Source organism: Lagenorhynchus albirostris, chromosome 10 (assembly GCF_949774975.1).
Source record: "Lagenorhynchus albirostris chromosome 10, mLagAlb1.1, whole genome shotgun sequence".
Lineage (NCBI taxonomy): Eukaryota > Metazoa > Chordata > Mammalia > Artiodactyla > Delphinidae > Lagenorhynchus > Lagenorhynchus albirostris.
In genome coordinates this window covers 94,692,123-94,714,071 of record NC_083104.1, presented here as the reverse complement: position 1 = coordinate 94,714,071, position 21,949 = coordinate 94,692,123, and the positions used below count along the sequence as shown (strand labels likewise).

General features: G+C 42.2%; 1 protein-coding gene across 8 annotated transcripts in view; it reads left to right on the top strand.

Moving 5' to 3' along the window:
- PHACTR1 (phosphatase and actin regulator 1) overlaps nt 1-21,949 on the top strand; it is a 302,874-nt gene that overhangs the window by 193,604 nt on the left and 87,321 nt on the right. For 7 of the 8 annotated variants that reach the window (XM_060163677.1, XM_060163681.1, XM_060163682.1 and 4 more), the window contains exon 3: nt 580-660. The exons of the other annotated variant lie outside the window; for it this stretch is intronic. In XM_060163677.1, coding sequence (XP_060019660.1) covers nt 580-660 — 81 coding nt within the window. The remainder of the gene's footprint in view (nt 1-579; nt 661-21,949) is intronic. 8 annotated transcript variants of the gene reach the window in all.

Sequence of the window (21,949 nt, the reverse complement as noted above, 5' to 3'; positions counted from 1 at the left end):
GTCGCATGGAGGTCTCCCACCGCCCCCTAGGCTCTCCTCGGGAACCTGGGTACCAATCCAGGGAGCTTTTTAGGAGATATTTTCAAATGACTTTTAAAATAGTTGGGAAGCAACAAAATCCCCAATGAGACATGATCTGTATGCACTAGGTAATTAAAAAAGAAATCCCACCTATGAGGAGAGGCCACACTCAGGAAGATGTGTGATGCAGAGGTTAAGCTGAGGGCAGAGGTAGTGTTTTCTGGCTTTGAATCCTGGATGCTCTTCTCAGTATGACTCTGATAGGTTGTTGAGCTGCTCTATGGTACAGTTTCCTCAACCATATATCGTGGTTAAATAAAATGAGATTAAAAGTGCCTACCTCATAGGTAATTTGATTGTCTTGATGATTAAATAATTGGATTAAAATGCTGATCATAGTATCAAAACGTATTAACTGGTATCATTAGCTTACATTAGTAAAGTATAACTTACGGAAGCTTTCCCATATATGACATTTCAATACATCTTAAAATATGATGATTTTCAGAAACGTCTTTGTTACCTACTCACCCCTGCTTCTCTGTGTTTTGCTCGCAGCCCTGGAAAGGAAAATATCGATGAGGCAAAGCAGAGAGGAGCTAATAAAACGAGGGGTCTTGAAGGAAATCTATGATAAAGGTAAGGGGACCACTCCAGTCTCCATGAGCCAGAAAAAAGCCGTGCATGGAATCTGTGTGCATAGTTCTTGGAGTTGGATTCAGTTTTCTGTATCACTTTATCAGAGTTTGAACCTTTAAAACTCCAGACACTTCTGGAGAGATCAGAGGATGTAGCAGACAGCGCTGAAGTGATTGCTATTATAGAGGGAACGAAAGCTCCCTTTTTCTCAGCACTGGAATCAAACCATAGGATGCTGAGACAAATGATATGGCCCAAGGAATGGTGTCAGTACTGGTGGTGAGCCTGTTGGTGTCTGAACACACACAGCTAGGGTGAATTTAATTGCTCAGGCTCTTTCAGGCACTAGGGGTTCCCAGGACAAATGTTAAAAATCCACAAGCACCTAGAATTTCTCTAACAGATTTTTTGGGGCCGTCCATCTCCCAACAATAGGAGAAATCAAAGTGGAGAAAATTATATATAATTTAATATAAATGTACACATATTTCAAATGATAATATTTCCAGTGATTACAAATGCGCTGTGAATGTGTCCAAAAGTGTCTGCTGGTGAACTTATCCTGTGTCTTTTGCTGATTGAACTACTGCCTTTAAATATGAAGGTATGCAGTGGTTTACCCATTAACTATTCTTCACTCCCCTCCCCTTCCTCTCACCATCCTTCATCTAAGGCTTTAAGAGAAATGATGAACTGTTATTCCAGTCTTGTTACAGTCATAAGTAATAATTGTCTGTTCTAGATCTTATTATTTGAGGCCAGTATTATTTGTTGGGCCAGATTATTAAATCACATGTTCCGCTTTAAAGGTCCACCCTGATCATCACAGTGATCCTGTAATTCTGACCATGCAGTCAGTTTTCCATGTTTTTGTAGGTCTTCTACTTGCCTAGTTTGTGTTCTGATACAGAAAGGCAGGCTGTGTTTCTAACTTGGGCGCTTCTGTCTGATTCCACTGTCTTCAGTGAGTTGGTCCTTATTCCTCTGGTGGTACAGTTCACCCCATGCATTCCTGCCATGGAGCCTCCTGACGGCACTTTGGAAGTATTTTTTCTTAGCACACATTGCCACCCTGAAACGCTGCAAGTAGGAGGTGGCGCTGCTCTCACCCTAGCCCTAGTGGCGGGGGATGCAGCAGGTAGGGTGTGAAGCTGTGCTGTTTCAAACCGCCTTTGTTCATTAGCAGAGCCTCCTGGCCCCAAGGCGTCCCTCCGGCGAGTCACATCGTCCTTCTACTTCTGGGCGAGACATACCAAGATACAGTTTCTTTGGTTGATTAAGCTCTCCAGAGAAAAAGAATGCATCATTTTGTCACGTTTCTCCAATGTCTTATTTCGGTACAGGCCCCCCAAACCCTCCCTTATACTGACCTTAAGTTTCCATGTTTCATCTCAAAATCCTTTCTCTATATTCCCTCCCTGGTGAAGATGGGAAGTGTCTGACCACAGGTATGGTATTACACGCTCAGCATCCCAGGGCTTAAATAAAGATTACTGTCCTAGCGAAAGCCTGTTCAGATCCAGTTAAATGATCCCTCCCCCTCCCTCCTTTCTTCCTGCAAACTTTATGTCTCTTACAGGAAAATTTCAGGAATCCTTTAAAGGAGAGGATACATTTAATTATAGTATTTATTATTTCCATCATACCTAATAACTGAGTTAGGGTAAATATTGCCGGAGTAACTTCCTGACTTAATCAAAGAAGCCATAGACTGTTAGAGCAAAAGTCCACTTTATAGAGGAAGAAACAGGGGACATTGAGTCTGGGGCCTGCCAGCCCCCATTAGGAGTTGCCCGAGGATTCGGAGCTGTGTCCTGTTTGTGGTCTCAGTAACTGGCTGTGGAGGAAAGGACCAGGCTGGCCGCCGCCTGTCACCACAACTTCCGGTTTTATTTTTGTCTTTGCACTTATCGCTGTCTGCTTTTTTCTGTTCTGTTGTTGGCCGGCTTTCCTCACTAGCACGTTAACTCCAGGAGAACATGGACTTCATAAGGCTTGATGCGAGACCCCCTCAGAAAGTGGCTGAGATAGATGGGCTCAAAAAATGCTTATTGTTTGTATCATGGGAATGGGAGTAGAGGGAAACTAAAATTGCACATAGTAGATATAGAAGTTTGTATTTGCTGTGGGTTTTTCTGATAAAAGCATCCATTTTGTATCACTGTGGATATTAATCACATTACCTTGTATTATGTTACATCAGCTGTTCAGAACGTGAGTCCTGTAATCATTGCTTGGATTCAATTCCAGTTCCACTACTGAGTAGCTGTGCAACTTTAGTGAAGTTGCATAACTTCTCTGTGCTTCTATTCCCGTATTTGAAAGTGTGGATAATATTGTAATGAGGATTACATGAGATAACATATCTGTATTAGTTTGCCAGGGCTACCATAACAAAATACCACAGACTGAGTGACTTAAACAACAGAAATGTATTTCCTCACAGTTTTGGAGGCTAGAAGTCCAGGATTCAGGTGCTAGCAGGATCGGTTCCTGGTGAGGCACCTCCTCGACTTGCAGACGGCTGCCACCTTGCTGTGTCCTCACATGGCCTTCCCTCTGTGTGTGCACACTCCTGGTGTCTCTTCCTCTTTTCATAAGAAATGCAGTCCTGGGGCTTCCCTGGTGGCGCAGTGGTTGAGAGTCCGCCTGCCGTTGCAGCGGACACGGGTTCATGCCCCAGTCCAGGAAGATCCCACATGCCACGGAGTGGCTGGGCCTGTGCGCCACGGCTGCTAAGCCTGCGTGTCCGGAGCCTGTGCTCCCCAACGGGAGAGGCCACAACAGTGAGAGACCCGCGTACCGCAAAAAAAAAAAAAAAGAAAAAAAAAAAAGAAACGCAGTCCTGTTGGATCAGGGCCCACCCTTAGGACCTCATTTAACCTCATTACTTCCGTAAAGGCCCATGTCCAAATACAGTCACACTGGGGGTTTGGACTTCACATATAAATTTGGGCAGGGGGGAGAGGGGGTAACACAGTTCCGTCCATAACAACATGTAGAGTAAAATATTGGCTATCATCCCATAAGTTCTCAAGAAATTGTTAACACCCCGTTATTAGTAGTAGTATCATCATCATCCTTTATATTTTTTAAAACCCTTTATGTTCCTTAGCCTAGTTCAGGCCCACGAGTTAGGAAGGGACACCACTGTCAGCTCTTAAGTGCAAGGATCTTCAACCCCCCCTCACAATGGCCTTACCAACGTGGGTGGCCGAGAACCTAGCCCCTTGGTATCTGATTGAATTACCTTCTCACCCCTCCACCCTGTCTCCTCTTTAGTCTCTAAACATATCGTTTTCCTGTCATTCATCCTTCCCTTTTCTACAGCATCATTCAACTTGCTGTGTCTGGGATTCTAGTGAGTAAAACAAATGAACTTTTCTTGCCACATCCTGAGTGAACAGCAAGAGGCAAAGAACCTTTCATCATTTTCCAAGTTGTTTGCTGCAAAGATAAATTTCTTAGATTTTCGGCAGTCCTTCCACATTGCCCGGCTTGGTCATTCCTCATTTTGCACCCATGAGTCTGGTCACCTGGCAGCAAAACGGTTTCCACCAGAGATGTATGGTCGCTAATGTGCAGTTACTGTGTCAGCCCATCCATGAGGGCCGGCCCCTGTTCATGCTGCAGTTACACTGTTTTGTATATGATATTGCTAAGGTGGTGGGAAGCAGTTTATCTTTAGTAGATGAGCTTTTCTCTTCCAACTCTTTATGTTATTGATTTTGCTTAATAATGCCGTACTCGTTTGTAGGAAGTATTAAGATAAACTGTAGGGATATGAGATCTGTAACTGGGCACGGCGGACTTAGAACGAATGAGGTTTTATTATTCTGAGAGTTCTCGTCGAAATTCTTTATGTTTTTCTTAGCAGGTTAAAATCCCACACTAGTCAATAAATTTAAATCAGGCAAAATGAGAGCTTGGATTGAAGAGGGGAAATGTTCTCAGTATCTCTAGAAGCTAGTTCAGGAATCCTTCATTTAATGGAATGTAGATGTAAAGAGCTTAAGTTACTGGATGGCTTGTATTTTCTTATTGGTTTCTATATACAACCACATGCATTTAAAGTTCAGAAGAGGACTTCCCTGGTGGCACGGTGGTTAAGAATCCGCCTGCCAATGCAGGGGACCACGGGTTCGAGCCCTGGTCGGGGAAGATCCCGCATGCCGTGGAGCAACTAAGCCCGTGCACCACAACTACTGAGCCTGAGATCTACAGCCCGCGAGCCACAACTACTGAACCCACGCGCCGCAACTACTGAAGCCCGCGCACCTAGAGCCTGTGCTCCGCAACAAGAGAAGCCACCGCAATGAGAAGCCCTTGCACCACAACGAAGAGTAGCCCCCGCTCACCGCAACTAGAGAAAGCCCGGGCACAGCAACGAAGACCCAATGCAGTCAAAAATAAAAATAAATAAATAAGTAAATAAATTTATAGAAAAAAATAAAGTTCAGAAGAAAGTTTAGATAAAACTTTAAAGATCAGAGAAAATCGTTCGATCTCTGGATATATCAAGGCCATGTAAAAATGCAGCAAACTTTAAAAACTACAAAGAAGACTTTAAATTGTTAATCACGATGTAGAGGAACATAAAATTTTAAATTCTTTTTCTCCCATTTTCCATATTTTCCACAATATGGATATAACCATTTTGTGAAAAACACAAAGAAACATTACAGTGAACCGTCATCACTCTAAAGAGTAAAAATGTGAAACCAACTACTGATGGAAAATGGTCTATAATTTTGTAGACAGCTTATTTTTAACTATTTAATCCCCGGTTCCGTAGTCTGTTTTTTTAAATTAGAACTTAAGGGTTCTCCTAGACTCCTGGAACATTTGTTCATTCATTCAACAAATTGGTACTGAATCCCCCCTCTGAGCCAGGTGCTCTAGTGTTGAGCTACAGTGATAACCAAAAAAGCAAGATTCTCACCTTCTCAGAGTTTACATTCTACTAAAGGAGATAGGAAATAATTAAATAAGCCTATGATATATTGCCAAGGAGTGATGAGCACTACGAAGATAAACAAAGCATCAGGGTAAGGAGATAAATTCAGAGGGGGAGCCATGATTTTATATAAATGCAATCATTGAGGACCTCTGGAGGAGGTGATATTTGCACAGAGACCTAAATGCAGGGCTTGGGTGGCTGAAACAGGAGCATTGGTCCTACTACTACTTCTAAACAACCTGTAACCTAATTCGTGAGCCCTTAAGTTCCTTAAATTGACTCAGTATGTTTCTTTTAAATTAAAGCCTCTGTATTGCACTTGCCTCTCTCTCAGTTCTCCGTAAATCAGAGCACAACACCCCCTGTTCAGAGCCTACAGTGGCTCCCCACTTCACTCAGAGAAGTTTCAAGCTCCTCCGACAGCCTACGAAGCCCTCCACGATCTGCCCTCCAACCCCTAAGTTTGCTTCAACTCCCTGGCGGTACTTCCTCATAACGTCCTCTCTGTGGCATCTTGCTAACCCTGCTTTCCAGCCCCTGATGTTGGCATTGGCTCCACTCTCCTCCTAGAACCCTTTTCCCCCAGATATCCATCCACGTGGTTCACTCCTTTTTCAAGTCTTTGCTCAGATTCCACCTTCTCAATGGAGCTTCCCTGGGACCTCCAGATTTTAAAGTGTCACCTCCTTCCATAGGTCTGTAATCCCCTGACCCTGCTCTACTGTGTTCTTTCTTTCTTTCTCTCTCTCTTTTTTTCCTTCTATCTCTTATCACCTGCAATCTATACATTACATATGTGTTGTATTAGCCTTTTTCTCATCGGTCTCTCCTTACTGAAAGGTGAGCTCCACCAGGCAGGGCAGGATCTCTGTCTGGTTTGTTCACAGACGTTGTGGCATCCGACTGCCTACAGTAGCACTATGTCCTATTGGGACATAGTCAGTGCTCAGTATGTTTATTGAAAAACAACAAATGCCAGGCTGAGGCTATCTGCATGTACACACGACTTGGTCTGTACACCTGTTGTTTAAATAGGCGGTATTATATTGGGCGTATATTCATGTATATGGATGCCACATACTCTACTTATGAACAGTGGTTATTAGGTGTTATGGAGAAAAATATCCTGAAAGCAGTGGACTGTTTGGCCATTAGTAAAATCGTGATGGTATTTCTCAGGCTTGGCAAGGATCTCAAGAGGTCACCTGACCTGGCTTCTGTTATTTTTCCAAAGTAGAGTAGAAGCAGCTGCAGCCCAGTGAGGTTATAGACTTGCCTGAGGGTTCACGGCCAGCGAGCGTGGACTCTGAAAACCCCTGCTAAGACCTTCTGTCCTTTGTTTGGAATTTATAGGAACACAAAAAACCTTTGTAATATATTGCCTGTTGGTCATCAGAGGATATTAATAAATAATGCTGTTAGTGGTTATTGCAAAAGATCTCTACAAATAAGCATGATGTTGTATATAAAGGATGTTAGGGATAACAATGGCGGTTGTTCCGTATTTTTCAACACTGGATCTTCCAGTGAAACCTCAGTTCTATCACAGTCCTGTCACGTGCTTTGTACAGTATGGGTGTGTTTAATTCACATGAGTGGATATATCACTTATGAGGAGGGAAAAGAGGGAAAGGAGACCATCTCTCTGTGTGGAAGGACACACTGTCGCCCCTGTATATTACACACCGCCACACCCCAGATGGGGGCAGGGAGCTGGGAGGTGTGGCCACCTGCAGGGATGGAGTTGAGGCCGCTGCGGCTCCCCTGGTCACCAGGTGGTTGCTCACTGCAGTCCCACGAAGACCTGGCGGGAGAGCTAGCCCCACCGGAGCAGGAAGACCAGGGGTCACGGAAGAACAGAACTGACTGTGTGCAAATGAGCAACTTCCCTTTTCACTGTGTGCTGGGAATTAGCGATAACATTTCACAGCAAATAATAAAGTGCACTGAGGTGTGCTTTTTTCCTTCACCGAGTTAGAGCAACGTTTTGGAAGGTGTTATTTTTAATTATCAACGCAAATAGAAGCTCCCTGAAATGGATAACTCTCTTATACAGAGGCTACAGTTCCCCCCTTCTCAGGCATTCATGAGAAAAAAGCCTGGTATTTAAATTAAAAGGTCATCATCTTTTAAAAATAAAAATAACAACTCTCCCCTATATCAGAGGAGACGAATTCTTAGACTTGAGCCTTTTAAGTCCCGTTGTTTATCTGGTGTCCCAGTTGTGTAGACTTTTAAATTCTTGAAGTTTATGGGAAATGCTTTTCACAGCCTTGACCGGACATTGTTATTTTGTCACATTTTTAGCTGTTTCTCATGTCTCACCTAGAAATGGCATCTTCTGGAAGCTGTGATTTGGAGTAACTGTGTGAAAATGAAAAGAGTGTTTACTTTCAGACTCAGTGACGTAGAATCATTTATGTAGCATCTCAGCGCCTAATGCAGTGGATTGCCCTAGTGGGGTAAATGGAAAGCAGATTAAATGAAAACGGATAAAGAGAAATTGTGGTCCACATTCTCTTAAGCAACAGTGTTCTTTCAGAAAACCACTATCCCAAGGCAAAAAAATAATGAAGTTATTATTATATCGGTGAGCAAGTGTTCCCCAGCAAAAGTATTTGTCTCTTGCATGTTTGTTGAATACCTGTTATGTTGCAGGCGTCGTTCTGGGCGCCAGGGATGCTAGGAGGGTCAAGGTGGGCTCCCCTAACAGCACTTACGGTCCCGTAATGGGTTCAGGTGCTTGGCAGTTATGATGAGGAAAGTACAGGAAGTTCGGGGGGGTGTGGAAGCGTCACCCACCAGGCCTGGAGACTCAGGGAAGGCATCCTGGAAGGAGCAGTGTCTGAGAGGAAACCTGAAGGGTGATGAGAATTATCCTGGAGAAGGTGGGATGGGTTGGGGAAATGTTAGAAATAGAAGGACTAGCACATGGGGAGGCACCACGTTGGGGATAATGAAAGATAGAGGGTGTCCAGCGTGTGTATATGGTGAGGGGAAGTCAGGGCAGATCTTGCAGGCAGGAATATGATATTAGTTGCTTATTCTTTGTCCTGAGAGCATTGATGAGGATTTCTGGAAGGGTGTTTTGCACAATCGGACTTGCAGCCTCATCCCTCTGCCCGTGGGAGAGAAGGACTTGGAGGGACACCAAGGCATGAGTCGGGGAGACCAGTTGGCGGACTGTTGCTGGGATTCAGATGATGTGACGGTAAATGGCAGGAATGAGGGTAGTAGGAATGGGGGGAGGGGGAGAGGAGAGACTGGAGAATTGTAGGAGGTAGAGTCAGGAAGGCCTGTGACTGCTTAGATTTGGGGAGAGAAGGGGAGCTTGAAGCCATGGCTGACATTCAGGATTCTGGCTTGGAGACTTGGTGGACAGATACGGGGGACGGATATAGGTCCCCTGAGCTGGGGACCTAAGAGAAGCAATTACAGAGCACAGAATATCGCGATGGTTTGACCACATTGCGTTTGCGATATCCAAATGGCTAAGCAGAGCACTACAGGTACAGATTTAAAACTCAAGAGGGAGATGTGGGTTGGAGATGCAGGTTTGGAATTGTGCGTGTGTAAATGGTCATGAAGTCATATAGATTGATGATATTTCTCAAAGAAGATGTAAAATGAGAAAATAAGTGGCCCTGATAGAAAACACCTTGGCACCCAGCATTGAGTGATCTGGAAGTTAGAAAAAAAATGATCTGGGAATAAGAAAACCCTCAAAAACTGAGAAGTGGACAGAAAAATAGGAAGTAAACCAGAAATGTGTAGCATTATGGAAGTCCAAGGACAGTGGCGTAGTGTGGAAAAAATTCCCCGAAGTGTCAAATACAGGCACATCAAACGAGATAGAAAGTGTCCTTTTGATTATGTTTATGCTGTTTAATTATAGGCTCTTTAAGTTACCTGTGAAGCCAGTGTGCAGTCAGCAGGGTGTAAGTTAAAAGGCCTATAGTTTCAGGTAACTAAAAAGTTAACTCAAGGAGGCTGCAGCGATAAGCAAATTTAGACCAATGATCTTCCTGTGTTTTGTCCTCTGCAGCGGTCCCCAGCCTTTTTGGCACCAGGGACCAGTTTCGTGGAAGACAATTTTTCCACGGACCTGGGGGAAGGGGGATGGTTTCGGGATGATTCAAGTGCATTACACTTATTGTGCGCTTTATTTGTATTATTATTATGTCAGCCCCATCTCAGATCATCAGGCATTAGATCCCGGAGGTTGGGGACCCCTGCTACTAGTGTATCCCAAATGCCTTGAGCAATGCTTGGCATTTGTCAGTGCTTATTAATTTTTATTGAATCAGTGAGTGAGTGAGTGAATGAATGAATCTCACGTCATAAAATCCAGTGGTAGGGCAGCTCCAGAGTTGGTGAATTCATCAGCTCAGTAACGTGGTGAAGGGATGCCATTCTCAAGCTCTCACCCCTCATGGTAACAAGATGGCTGCAGTAGTTCCAGCATTACATGCAGATACAACATCCAGATGGGAGAGAGAGGGCTATCCCCCTTCTTGGTATCTCTTTCTAAGAGCAAGAAAACCTTTCCCCAAAGGTTCTCCAGAATTACCCTCATTTCTCATTGACCAGAATTTTTAGAGATAACCCCTGGATATCTTTTCCCCTAATTTTGACAGATGTTTCCATAAACCAAAGTGTTGCAGGTACAGTCAGCTCCTGAGAGCTGCTACCTAGTGTAATTTGTCCTTGGAAGACCCACCACGGTATCACCCTTCCAGCTGCCTGTCCCTGGACCCTGCCGATGAAATCAGGGCAGGGCAGGGTACCTCAGGCACGGTGAGCATCCCTGCCCACGTCTGATGCTTGATTCCACAGCCACTGACCTGCACTGGTGTTTGTCATGAGAAGGCAAGCCAAACTCTGGAAGGTAATAGCTAATAAAGGGAAAGCTAGTTGTACTTAAAAATTTTTTTCCTGATTTCATACGTTTGCCTAGGACTCAGATAAAGTCAAATAAGTCAGGGGGGCATTCAAGCCTTAACCCCACATAAATATCTGTAAAACAACTGAGCTCTCCTAGGAGCCCCAAGCCCAGGATTCTGGTCCCAGCTGCCTCATCTTCTGTCTGTAGAAGGTACAGGGCAGCCTCTTATCTCCCTGGACTCTGCTTTTTGTTTGAACGTAACCCCAGGATCTTACTGTGCTCCAACCAGCAAAGCCATGCTTTCCTTTGATCCTCTCTCACTACTCCCAGCCCCCAGCCTGCTTGATTGAAGACAGCCTGTTACCAAGCAGCTGGTCCTCCTAGATCTGGGTACACCCATGGAGGCATACTCTTCAACTCCATTCTGCCCTTGCTCATCTTCTCGTAGGGTTGTTGGAGGATCAAGGGACATAATTCAATTTGGGCTTTTAGACCGTTGCCTGCCCAGAGTACGTGCTCAATAAATGTCAGCAATGGTCTCCACCAGACATGTGACCTGGACTGCGCCTCTGCTCTTCTGAGATGCCTGTCTCCCCTTCCCGGTTCCCCTTGACCCAAGCCTAGACTCTCTCTGCTTCCACCCGGCAGAGCTGAGATTCTATCCTGAGGCTTCGGGACTTCTCCAAAGGCCACGCCCACCTCTGTACCTGTGTGTTGCTACTCTCAGGGCCCCGACATGCACACGTGCCCTAGAGCACGTCTTTCCTCCCTGTGGTGCAGCCTTCTCACCACTGCAGCTTCTCTAAAGGAAATAGTATCCACTGAACTGACCATTCATTGTGATGTGGACCAGTTTAGCAACGTCATTTTAATCTCCGAGTTCCAGAAATGGGTTCACTTTTGCATATTCATAGGCCCATTATCGTGATGTTTCAGTCTGTCTTGAGCAGTGCTGTCCTGTAGACTTTTCAGCAATAACAGGAATGTTCCATCGTCTTTGCCAGGCAGCACAGCAGCCAGCAGCCACATGTGGTTGTTGAGCACTTCAGATGTGCCTAGTCTGACTGAGGAACTGCATTTTAAATTTTAACTAAAACAGTAACTGTACGTGGCAAGTGGGTACGCTATTGGAGAGCTCAGCTAAAGAAACAGAGCTGCTTACATTTTGAAACGGCCAGCCCGTATCACTTTCCTTCTCCAACTCTAGCCATTAAAGTTTTCTTAAAAAATCTTGGATTCCCTATTAACTCTGAAGGGCCCCTTGCACAACGAGGTATGATTCTGTGAGATTCACACTCTCATAAAATAGCATAGGAGAGAAACTGTGTCATTCCATCCATTTTATATTCAGTCTGTGCCCCAGTTGCATTTTTGATATCAAAATGCCCAGGAATAGCAAGATGGTAAATCCTCTTTCAGCTACAAACCTTGGAGACGAGTAATTATTTGGAAATAGTGGTCAGAACCATCGTACTTCATCAGGATAGATGATGTAAGAACCGATGGGCTTGGCGTGAAGACTGGTGAGGAGGTATAACTGTACCCAGAAAGATGAAAGAAACACCTCTGGGAAACAGACACCACGGTTTGATGGGATGAGGTGTTTGTGATCGAGGAAGCAGCTGAGAATTCACATGAGCTGTGGTTTGCTGACCATGAGGTCCAGTAAAAGGCAGAAAATGCTGATAAATCCAGCAGGGTACAGCCACAAGGAAGTGTAACTGAAAGAAGCTACCCAAGGTCAATACCGCATCTGTGATAGGAAGTCACTGCAACTCACATACTTAAGGGTTTTAGGCAAAGACCTCTGAACAAGAAGGGAAATATTATTAACATCAAAATAGGATATTAAATCCAGAACAATAGCAACTATTAAAAAAAAGTAAGTTGATTCCCCAAGCAAAAAAACATGTACCATTCCATTCTGTGTTTAAAATCATCCAATCAGAGTAGCACGCAATTGATTACATTCTGAGATTGAAATCCATCTTGCATAGATTTTCAAGGTATTAAGTTCAGAAGGGTTCTCTGAGTTGCCAAGGTGCCTGTGTGAAGACACAAAGGAACCTCGTGGCTCTTGCAAAATTGTTCTTCCGTGTAAACTGGTCAGAATAATCCAGAGACTTCTGGCTGCAAACAGACATGAAAGATAAACTGGAAGATAACTTACGGATTCCGGAAATATAGGTTCAGCGATCCTACAGAATCCTGCAGTGTCTGCCCTAAATCCTAGGTGGCACAGAGATACTTTTAGACACACAGACACACACTTATAGTGACTTTTCCTCATTCAGAAAGAAAATGCACCAGAAGAGACACAGACAGAGAGACACTCACTGTAGTTTTTGTTTGTGCAAATAAGACTCTCAGTTTGTCTTTTTATTTTTATTTTATTTATTTTTTATTTTTTTGCTGTATGCGGGCCTCTCACTGTTGTGGCCTCTCCCGTTGTGGAGCACAGGCTCCAGACACGCAGGCTCAGCGGCCATGGCAGCCGCTCTGCGGCATGTGGGATCTTCCCGGACCGGGGCACGAACCCGTGTCCCCTGCATTGGCAGGCGGACTCTCAACCACTGCGCCACCAGGGAAGCCCAGTTTGTCTTTTTAAATGCTCAAGATTCAAATACATTAAGTAGTGAATATGCAGTGTTACTAGAAATGTATGGCTTTCGATGTATGTTTAAAATTCTACACGGTGATATCTGTAGCACCATTTAGTTTAATGACATCACCTCCCTGAACTCAGGCAAACTGAAGAAAATACTTCCAACGGCCAGGGAGCCATTTCCAACTTCTTAGGTTCAAAGCTTTTAATCTTTCAATGAAATCCTTAGATAAATTATTTCTTAGCTAACTGTTGCTCCGCACATCATTTCACTGACAATGAGAGCAGCTAGTGGCTTTGATTGCAGTGATTTAAAAGGTCATTGGGATTAACAGAAGCTTTTCAGAACTCTGTATATTGTTGCAAAAATGACACCTCTGTGGGTTACAAAACAATGGCTGTGCTCCCTTAATGGGTGAATTTTTTTGTACTGTAATGGAAAAAGTATATCAGTGTCAAAAAAAAAAAAAAGACATTGAATGAAGTCTTTGCTTCATAGCTCACCACCACCAGAGTGACACTTCTTGGGAAAACACCTTCAGCTCTGTGGGGTAACCCTTCGGCCACTCAGTGGAGATGCCCTTTTTGGTCAAAGAGTACGTCTGGGGGCTTCCCTGGTGGTGCAGTGGTTGAGAGTCCACCTGCCGGTGCAAGGGACGCGGGTTCGTGCCCCGGTCCGGGAAGATCCCACATGCCGCGGAGCGGCTAGGCCCGTGAGCCATGGCCGCTGAGCCTGCGCGTCCGGAGCCTGTGCTCTGCAACGGGAGAGGCCACAACAGTGAGAGGCCCGCGTACCGCAAAAAAAAAAAAAAGAGTATGTCTGGGAAGCTACAACAGCAGCTCTTGTCTCAAAGGGAAAAAAACAATTAGCAAACACTTGCATTAGGGCTCTTGTTCCATGTCCTCACAAGATGGTGGTTTGCTTTAACATAGGTAGCTTCACTTTTTGATTTTGCTGTAATTATAGCCATTGGTGATCACCAGTCAATTAAAACGTGTTTGAATTTTCACAGGCCTGCATGTGTGAATTCTACACATTTGCGTTAACAACAGAGATGCAGCGTAGCGAACACTTCCCAGTGTTTTCAGTCTAAAATTCTCACATGGCGCTTCACGTACATAGTCATTTTTCTTTATAATGGAAGCACCAGTGTAACCATGATTTCATTTCATTATTCTCCTCTACTGCAAGTTTGCTAACAGTCTTTCATGCAGAAGTTGCATCCTAGCAATGAGGTAACTGTGGAGAAGGGGTAGGAAGCCGGGCTCAGGGAAAATACCTCCTCAAGAAACCAGAGGAGTGAGGAAGGCTTTCTCCTCCAACAAAACTATTATGTTTTCATTTAACTTAACAAGGTAGCATGCCATTTTTTGTTTTATTTTTTTATGTATGTAAGCATCTCCACAGGAAAAAAGTTAATGATCATTAAGCTCTATTCATATCAAAGCCAAAATCACTTCAGAACTCTGCCAGCACGCATGCATATTTCATCTTGAGGGCATTGTAAGCAACATGTCCATTTTGTTCTCCATTCCTGCTTTTGTACTTGACATTGTTTCAAGCACATTTGTAGGGTTCAGCATCACCCACAGGGTCATTTCACTCGCATTTCTTTCATTGCCAGCCAGGCTGTGCATTTCACAAGTGGCCCCTGGGGCTTGATTTTTATTTATTTGTACAAATACTCTGCATACTGGGAATAGCCATTATTTTATTAGCTATGTTCATATTTCCCTATTATGCTGCCTTTTTTTTCTTATATTGGGTGTACAGCATTTTATTTTGTAAATTAAAAATGTAAACGTTTATGAGTAAGTTAAAACTATCCATCTGGCTTCCTTCTTATGCAAACTAAATCAATAAATATGTATGTGAGTATATATGCGTGTGTATGTATATACATGTATTTATTTAAACAATTTATCCTGGTTTTTTGTTTGTTTTTTTATACTGCAGGTTCTTATTAATCATCAGTTTTATACACATCAGTGTATACATGTCAATCCCAATCGCCCAATTCGGCACACCACCATCCCCACCCCACCGTGGTTTTCCGCTCTTGGTGTCCATACGTTTGTGTCTCAACTGTGTCTGTGTCTCAACTTCTGCCCTGCAAACCGGTTCATCTGTACCATTTTCCTAGGTTCCACATACATGCGTTAATATGCGATATTTGTTTTTCTCTTTCTGACTTACTTCACTGTATGACAGTCTCTAGATCCATCTGCATCTCAACAAATGACTCAATTTCGTTCCTTTTTATGGCTGAGTAATATTCCATTGTATATATGTATCACAACTTCTTTATCCATTCGTCTGTTAATGGGCATTTAGGTTGCTTCTATGACCTGGCTATTGTAAATAGTGCTGCAATGAACACTGGGGTGCATGTGTCTTTTTTTTTTTTTTTTGCGGTACGCGGGCCTCTCACTCTTGTGGCCTCTCCCGTTGCGGAGCACAGGCTCCGGACGCGCAGGCTCAGCGGCCATGGCTTACGGGCCCAGCCACTCCGCAGCATGTGGGATCCTCCCGGACCGGGGCACAAACCCGTGTCCCCTGCATCGGCAGGTGGACTCTCAATCACTGCGCCACCAGGGAAGCCCTTGTGTCTTTTTGAATTATGGTTTTCTCTGGGTTTATGCCCAATAGTGGGATTTCTGGATCATATGGTAATTCTATTTTTAGTTTTTTAAGGACCCTCCATACTGTTCTCCATAGTGGCTGTATCAATTTACATTTCCACCAACAGTGCAAGAGGGTTCCCTTTTCTCCACACCCTCTCTGGCATTTGTTGTTTGTAGATTTTCTGATGATGCCCATTCTAACTGGTGTGAGGTGATACCTCATTGTAGTTTTGATTTGCATTTCTCTAATAATTAGTGATGTTGAGCAGCTTCTCATGTGCTTCTTGGCCATCTGTATGTCTTCTTTGGAGAGATGTCTGTTTAGATCTTCTGCCCATTTTTGGATTGGATTGTTTGTTTCTTTAATATTGAGCTGCATGAGCTGTTTATATATTTTGGAGATTAATCCTTTGTCCATTGATTCGTTTGCAAATATTTTCTCCCATTCTGAGGGTTGTCTTTTGGTCTTGTTTATGGTTCCCTTTGCTATGCAAAAGCTTTGAAGTTTCATTAGGTCCCATTTGTTTATTTTTGTTTTTATTTCCATTACTCTAGCAGGTGGATCAAAAAAGATCTTGCTGTGATTTATGTCAGAGTGTTCTTCCTATGTTTTCCTCTAAGAGTTTTATGGTGTCCGGTCTTACATTTAGGTCTCGAATCCATTTTGGGTTTATTTTTGTGTATGGTGCTAGGGAGTGTTCTAATTTCATTCTTTTACATGTAGCTGTCTAGTTTTCCCAGCACCATTTATTGAAGAGACTGTCTTTTCTGCATTGTATATCCTTGCCTCCTTTGTCACAGATTAGTTGACCATAGGTGCGTGGGTTTATCCCTGGGCTTTCTATCTTGTTCCATTGATCTATGTTTCTGTTTTTGTGCCAGTACCATATTGTCTTGATTACTGTAGCTTTGTAGTATAGTCTGAAATCAGGGAGTCTGATTCCTCCAGCTCCATTTTTTTCCCTCAAGACTGCTTTGGCTATTCAGGGTCTTCTGTGTCTCCATACAAATTTTTTTTTTTTTTTTTTTTTTTTTTTTTGCGGTACGCGGGCCTCTCACTGTTGCGACCTCTCCCGTTGCGGAGCACAGGCTCTGGACGTGCAGGCTCAGCGGCCATGGCTCACGGGCCCAGCCGCTCCGCGGCATGTGGGATCTTCCCGGACCGGGGCACGAACCCATGTCCCCTGCATCGGCAGGCAGACTCTCAACCACTGCGCCACCAGGGAAGCCCTCCATACAAATTTTAAGATGATTTGTTCTATTTCCATAAAAAATGCCATTGGCAATTTGATAAGGATTGCATTGTATCTGTAGATTGCTTTGGGTAGTATAGTCATTTTCACAACATTGAGTCCTCCGATCCAGGAACATGGTATATCTCTCCATCTGTTTGTATCATCTTTAATTTCTTCCTTTAATAGTTTTCTGCATACAGGTCTTTTGTTTCCCTAGGTAGGTTTATTCCTAGGTATTTTATTCTTACTGTTGCAATGGGAAATGGAAGTGTTTCCATAATTTCTCTTCCAGGGTTTTCATCATTAGTGTATAGGAATGCAAGAGATTTCTGTGCATTAATTTTGTATCCTGCAACTTTACCAAATTCATTGATTAACTCTAGTAGTTTTCTGGTGCATTTTTAGGATTCTCTATGTATAGTATCATGTCATCCGAAAACAGTGACAGTTTTACTTCTTCTTTTCCAATTTGTATTCCTTTTATTTCTTTTTCTTCTCTGATTGCCATGGCTAGGACTTCCAAAACTTTGTTGAATAGTAGTGGCGAGAGTGGACATCCTTGTCTTGTTCCTGATCTTAGAGGAAGTGCTTTCAGTTTTTCACCATTGACAATGATGTTGGCTGTGGGTTTGTCGTATATGGTCTTTATTATATTGAGGTAGGTCCCCTCTGTGCCCAATTTTGGAGAGTTTTTATCATAAATGGGTGTTGAATTTTGGCAAAAGCTTTTTCTGCATCTAGTGAAATGATCATATGGTTTTCCTTCTTCAGTTTGTTAATATGATGTGTCACATTAATTGATTTGCGTATATTGAAGAATCCTTGCATCCCTGGGATAAATCCCACTTGATTATGGTGTATGATCCTTTTAATGTGTTGTTGGATTCTGTTTGCTAGTATTTTGTTGAGGATTTTTGCATCTATATTCATCAGTGATATTGGTCTGTAATTTTTTTTTTTTTGTAGTATCATTGTCTGGTTTTGGTGTCAGGGTGATGGTGGCCTCATAGAATGAGTTTGGGAGTGTTCCTTCCTCTGCAATATTTTGGAAGAGTTTGAGGAGGATGGGTGTTAGCTCTTGTCTAAATGTTTGATAGAATTCACCAGTGAAGCCATCTGGTCCTGGACTTTTCTTTGTTGGAAGATTTTTAATCACAGTTTCAATTTCATTACTTGTGATTGGTCTTTTCATATTTTCTGTTTCCTCCTGGTTCAGTCTTGGAAGCTTATACCTTTCTAAGAATTTGTCCATTTCTTCCAGGTTGTCCATTTTATTGGCATAGAGTTGCTTGTAGTATTCTCTTAGGATGCTGTGTATTTCTGCAGTGTCTGTTGTAACTTCTCCTCTTTCATTTCTCATTTTATTAATTTGAGTCCTCTCCCTCTTTTTCTTGATGAGTCTGGCTAGTGGTTTATCAATTTTGTTTATCTTCTCATAGAACCAGCTTTTAGTTTTATTGATCTTTGCTGTTGTTTTCTTTTTCATTTATTTCTGCTCTGATCTTTATGATTTCTTTCCTTCTGCTAACTTTGTGTTTTGTTTGTTCTTCTTTCTCTAGTTCCTTAGGGCATAAGGTTAGATTGTTTACTTGAGATTTTTCTTATTTCTTGAGGTAGGCTTGTATAGCTATAAACTTGCCTCTTAGAACTGCTTTTGCTGCATCCCATAGGTTTTGGATTGTCGTGTTTTCATTGTCATTTGTCTCTAGGTATTTTTTGATTTCCTCTTTGATTTCTTCAGTGATCTCTTGGTTATTTCGTAACGTACTGTTTAGCCTCCATGTGTTTGTGTTTTTTTATGTTTTTTTTCCCTGTAATTCATTTCTACTCTCATAGCGTTGTGGTCATAAAAGGTGCTTGATATGATTTCAGATATTTTAATTTACTGAGGCTTGATTTGTGACCCCAGATGTGGTCTATCCTGGAGAATATTCCGTGCGCACTTGAGAAGAAAGTGTAATCTGTTTTTGGATGGAATGTCCTATAAATATCAATTAAATCTATCTGGTCTATTGTGTCATTTAAAGTTTCTGTTTCCTTATTTATTTTCATTTTGGATGATCTGTCCATTGGTGTAAGTGAGGTGTTAAAAGTCCACCACTATTATTGTGTTACTGCCGATTTCCTCTTTTAAAGCTGTTAGCAGTTGCCTTACGTATTGAGGTGCTCCTATGTTGGGTGAATATATATTTATAATTGTTATATGTTCTTCTTGGATTGATCCCTTGATCATTATGTACTGTCCTTCCTTGTCTCTTGTAACATTCTTACTTTAAAGTCTATTTTATCTGATATGATTATAGCTACTCCAGCTTTCTTTTGATTTCCATTTGCATGGAATATCTTTTTCTATCCCCTCACTTTCAGTCTGTATGTGTCCCTAGGTCTGAAGTGGGTCTCTTGTAGACAGCATATATATGGGTCTTGTTTTTATATCCTTTCAGCAAGCCTGTGTCTTTTGGTTGGAGCATTTAATCCATTCACATTTAAGGTAATTATCGATATGTATGTTCCTATTACCATTTTGTTAATTGTTTCGGGTTTGTTTTTGTAAATCCTTTTCTTCTCTTGTGTTTCCCACTTAGAGAAGTTCCTTTAGCATTTGTTGTAGAGCTGGTTTGGTGATGCTGAATTCTCTTAGCTTTTGGTTGTCTGTAAAGCTTTTGATTTCTCCATTGAATCTGAATGAGATCCTTGCTGGGTAGAGTAATCTTGGTTGTAGGTTCTTCCCTTTCATCATTTTAAGTATATCATGCCACTCCCTTCTGGCTTGTAGAGTTTCTGCTGAGAAATCAGCTGTTAACCTTATGGGAGTTCCCTTGTATGTTATTTTTCATTTATCCCTTGCTGCTTTCAATAATTTCTCTTTGACTTTAATTTTTGCCAATTTGATTACTATGTGTCTTGGTGTGTTTCTCCTTGGGTTTATCCTGTATGCGATTCTCTGCCCTTCCTCGACTTGGGTGGCTATTTCCTTTCCCATGTTCGGGATGTTTTCGACTATAATCTCTTAAAATACTTTCTCTGGTCCTTTCTCTCTCTCTTCTCCTTCTGGGACCCCTATAATGCGAATGTTGTTGTGTTTAATGTTGTCCTAGAGGTCTCTTAGGCTGTCTTCATTTCTTTTCATTCTTTTTTCTTCATTCTGTTCCGCAGCAGTGAATTCCACCATTCTGTTTTCCAAGTCACTTATCCGTTCTTCTACCTCAGTTAATCTGTTATTGATTCCTTCTAGTGTATTTTTCATTTCATTTATTGTATTGTTCATCTCTGTTTGTTTGTTCTTTAATTCTTCTAGGTCTTTGTTAAACATTTCTTGCATCTTCTCCATCTTCGCCTCCATTGTTTTTCCGAGGTCCTGGATCATCTTCACTATCGTTATTCTGAATTCTTTTTCTGGAAGGTTGCCTATCTCCACTCCATTTAGTTGTTTTTCTGGTGTTTTATCTTGTTCCTTCATCTGTTACATAGCCCTCTGCCTTTTCATCTTGTCTATCTTTCTGTGAATATGGTTTTTGTTCCACAGGCTGCAGGATTGTAGTTCTTCTTGCTCCTTCTCTCTGCCATCTGCTATCCTAGTTTTAAAGTTTTAGTTTTTTGATCTGTGTGAAATTTATTGCAATAATGGTTCAATATACAGCTGTAAAGCAATTCTTTATACTCATATTCAACTATTGTTTATCAAGTAAGCAATTCTTATCCAACTAGAAATACACTTCTAAGCATAGGATTTTATATAAACCATAGTGCATATCCTAGAAAATCAAATTCGGTGGTGAGCTTATTACTGAGTCCAAGCTTGTACCGCTCGCTGTACAACAGGCCAATAAATTGAGAGACAAGTTGTTAGGGCAAGGAATAGCAACTTTATTTAGGAAGCCAGCAGACTGAGAAGATGGTGGACTCGTGTCCCAAAGAACATCTTCCCCAAGTTGGAATTCAGGCTTCTTTCCTACTCAAAGGGGGGAGGGTGTGTAGTTGGTTGGTGCAAACTCCTTGGTGCCAGAATCCTTTGTTCTTGCAACTGTCCACATAGGTCCACATCCTATTACAATGTTCCTGTAAACCTCCAAGACACATGTTGTTCTCTGTTCTGAAACTTTTTAACTCTTTATGATTGGAAGAATGTTACACCTTTAATGGTCAGAGTCTTGAGAATGGGCTCTCCTGTGTATCTCCTTACACCTTTAAAGCTCAGGGTCTTGAGAATGGGCTCTCTTGTATATTTCAGGTGCTAGGCGACATTCTTCACTTGTAGCAAAAGCAATGGAATACAAAGGTTAAAAGAAACAGATCCAGTATGGAGTCAGATTTGTTCTTCCCTATTACAGGCTTAAGTTTATATTAAAGTATTTTTGGTTTTCAGAATTAAAATTGAGACTCTTTTGTCTTAAGCTTCAAAGGGCCATGATCCCTGAGCTCTCTCAGAACAAAATGTCTAACTTTCATGCAATTTTTACAGAGTAGAAACTGTTATCATGGAGGTATCCAGGAGAACCCGAAAGGATTCCTGTTGCCCATTCCCCATGGCAACATTCATCTACTTATTAGAAAAAAAACACAACTTGTTAACCTTAAGCTTTGAGAACTTAAATTGATCAGTAGTTGATGTCAGTCGCCCTAAAACCGAGAGTATTCCTAAAGCAAAACAATAACAATAACAAAACAAAACTCTTTTGGAATATAGTCACAAAGGTGACATCCAGTGATAGGTGGATGTAATTCCTCAATAAACTGAATTAGAGCAAAAACAATATTTTGAAATATATCTTTTGAGCCAATCCTCTGGAACACAACTTTTATATAGACTGTATTTTTAGAACATTAAGAGAACTTTATGCAAGACAAGATCCTCTGTGTGATCTCCATCTATTCTGAGCACACACATCTTCTACCTTCCTTCACCTCTTATTTTTCTTCATCCGTTTCTCAGGGCTTAACTTCTCACTCTTGCTTCTTTATCTCAACTCTCACACCAG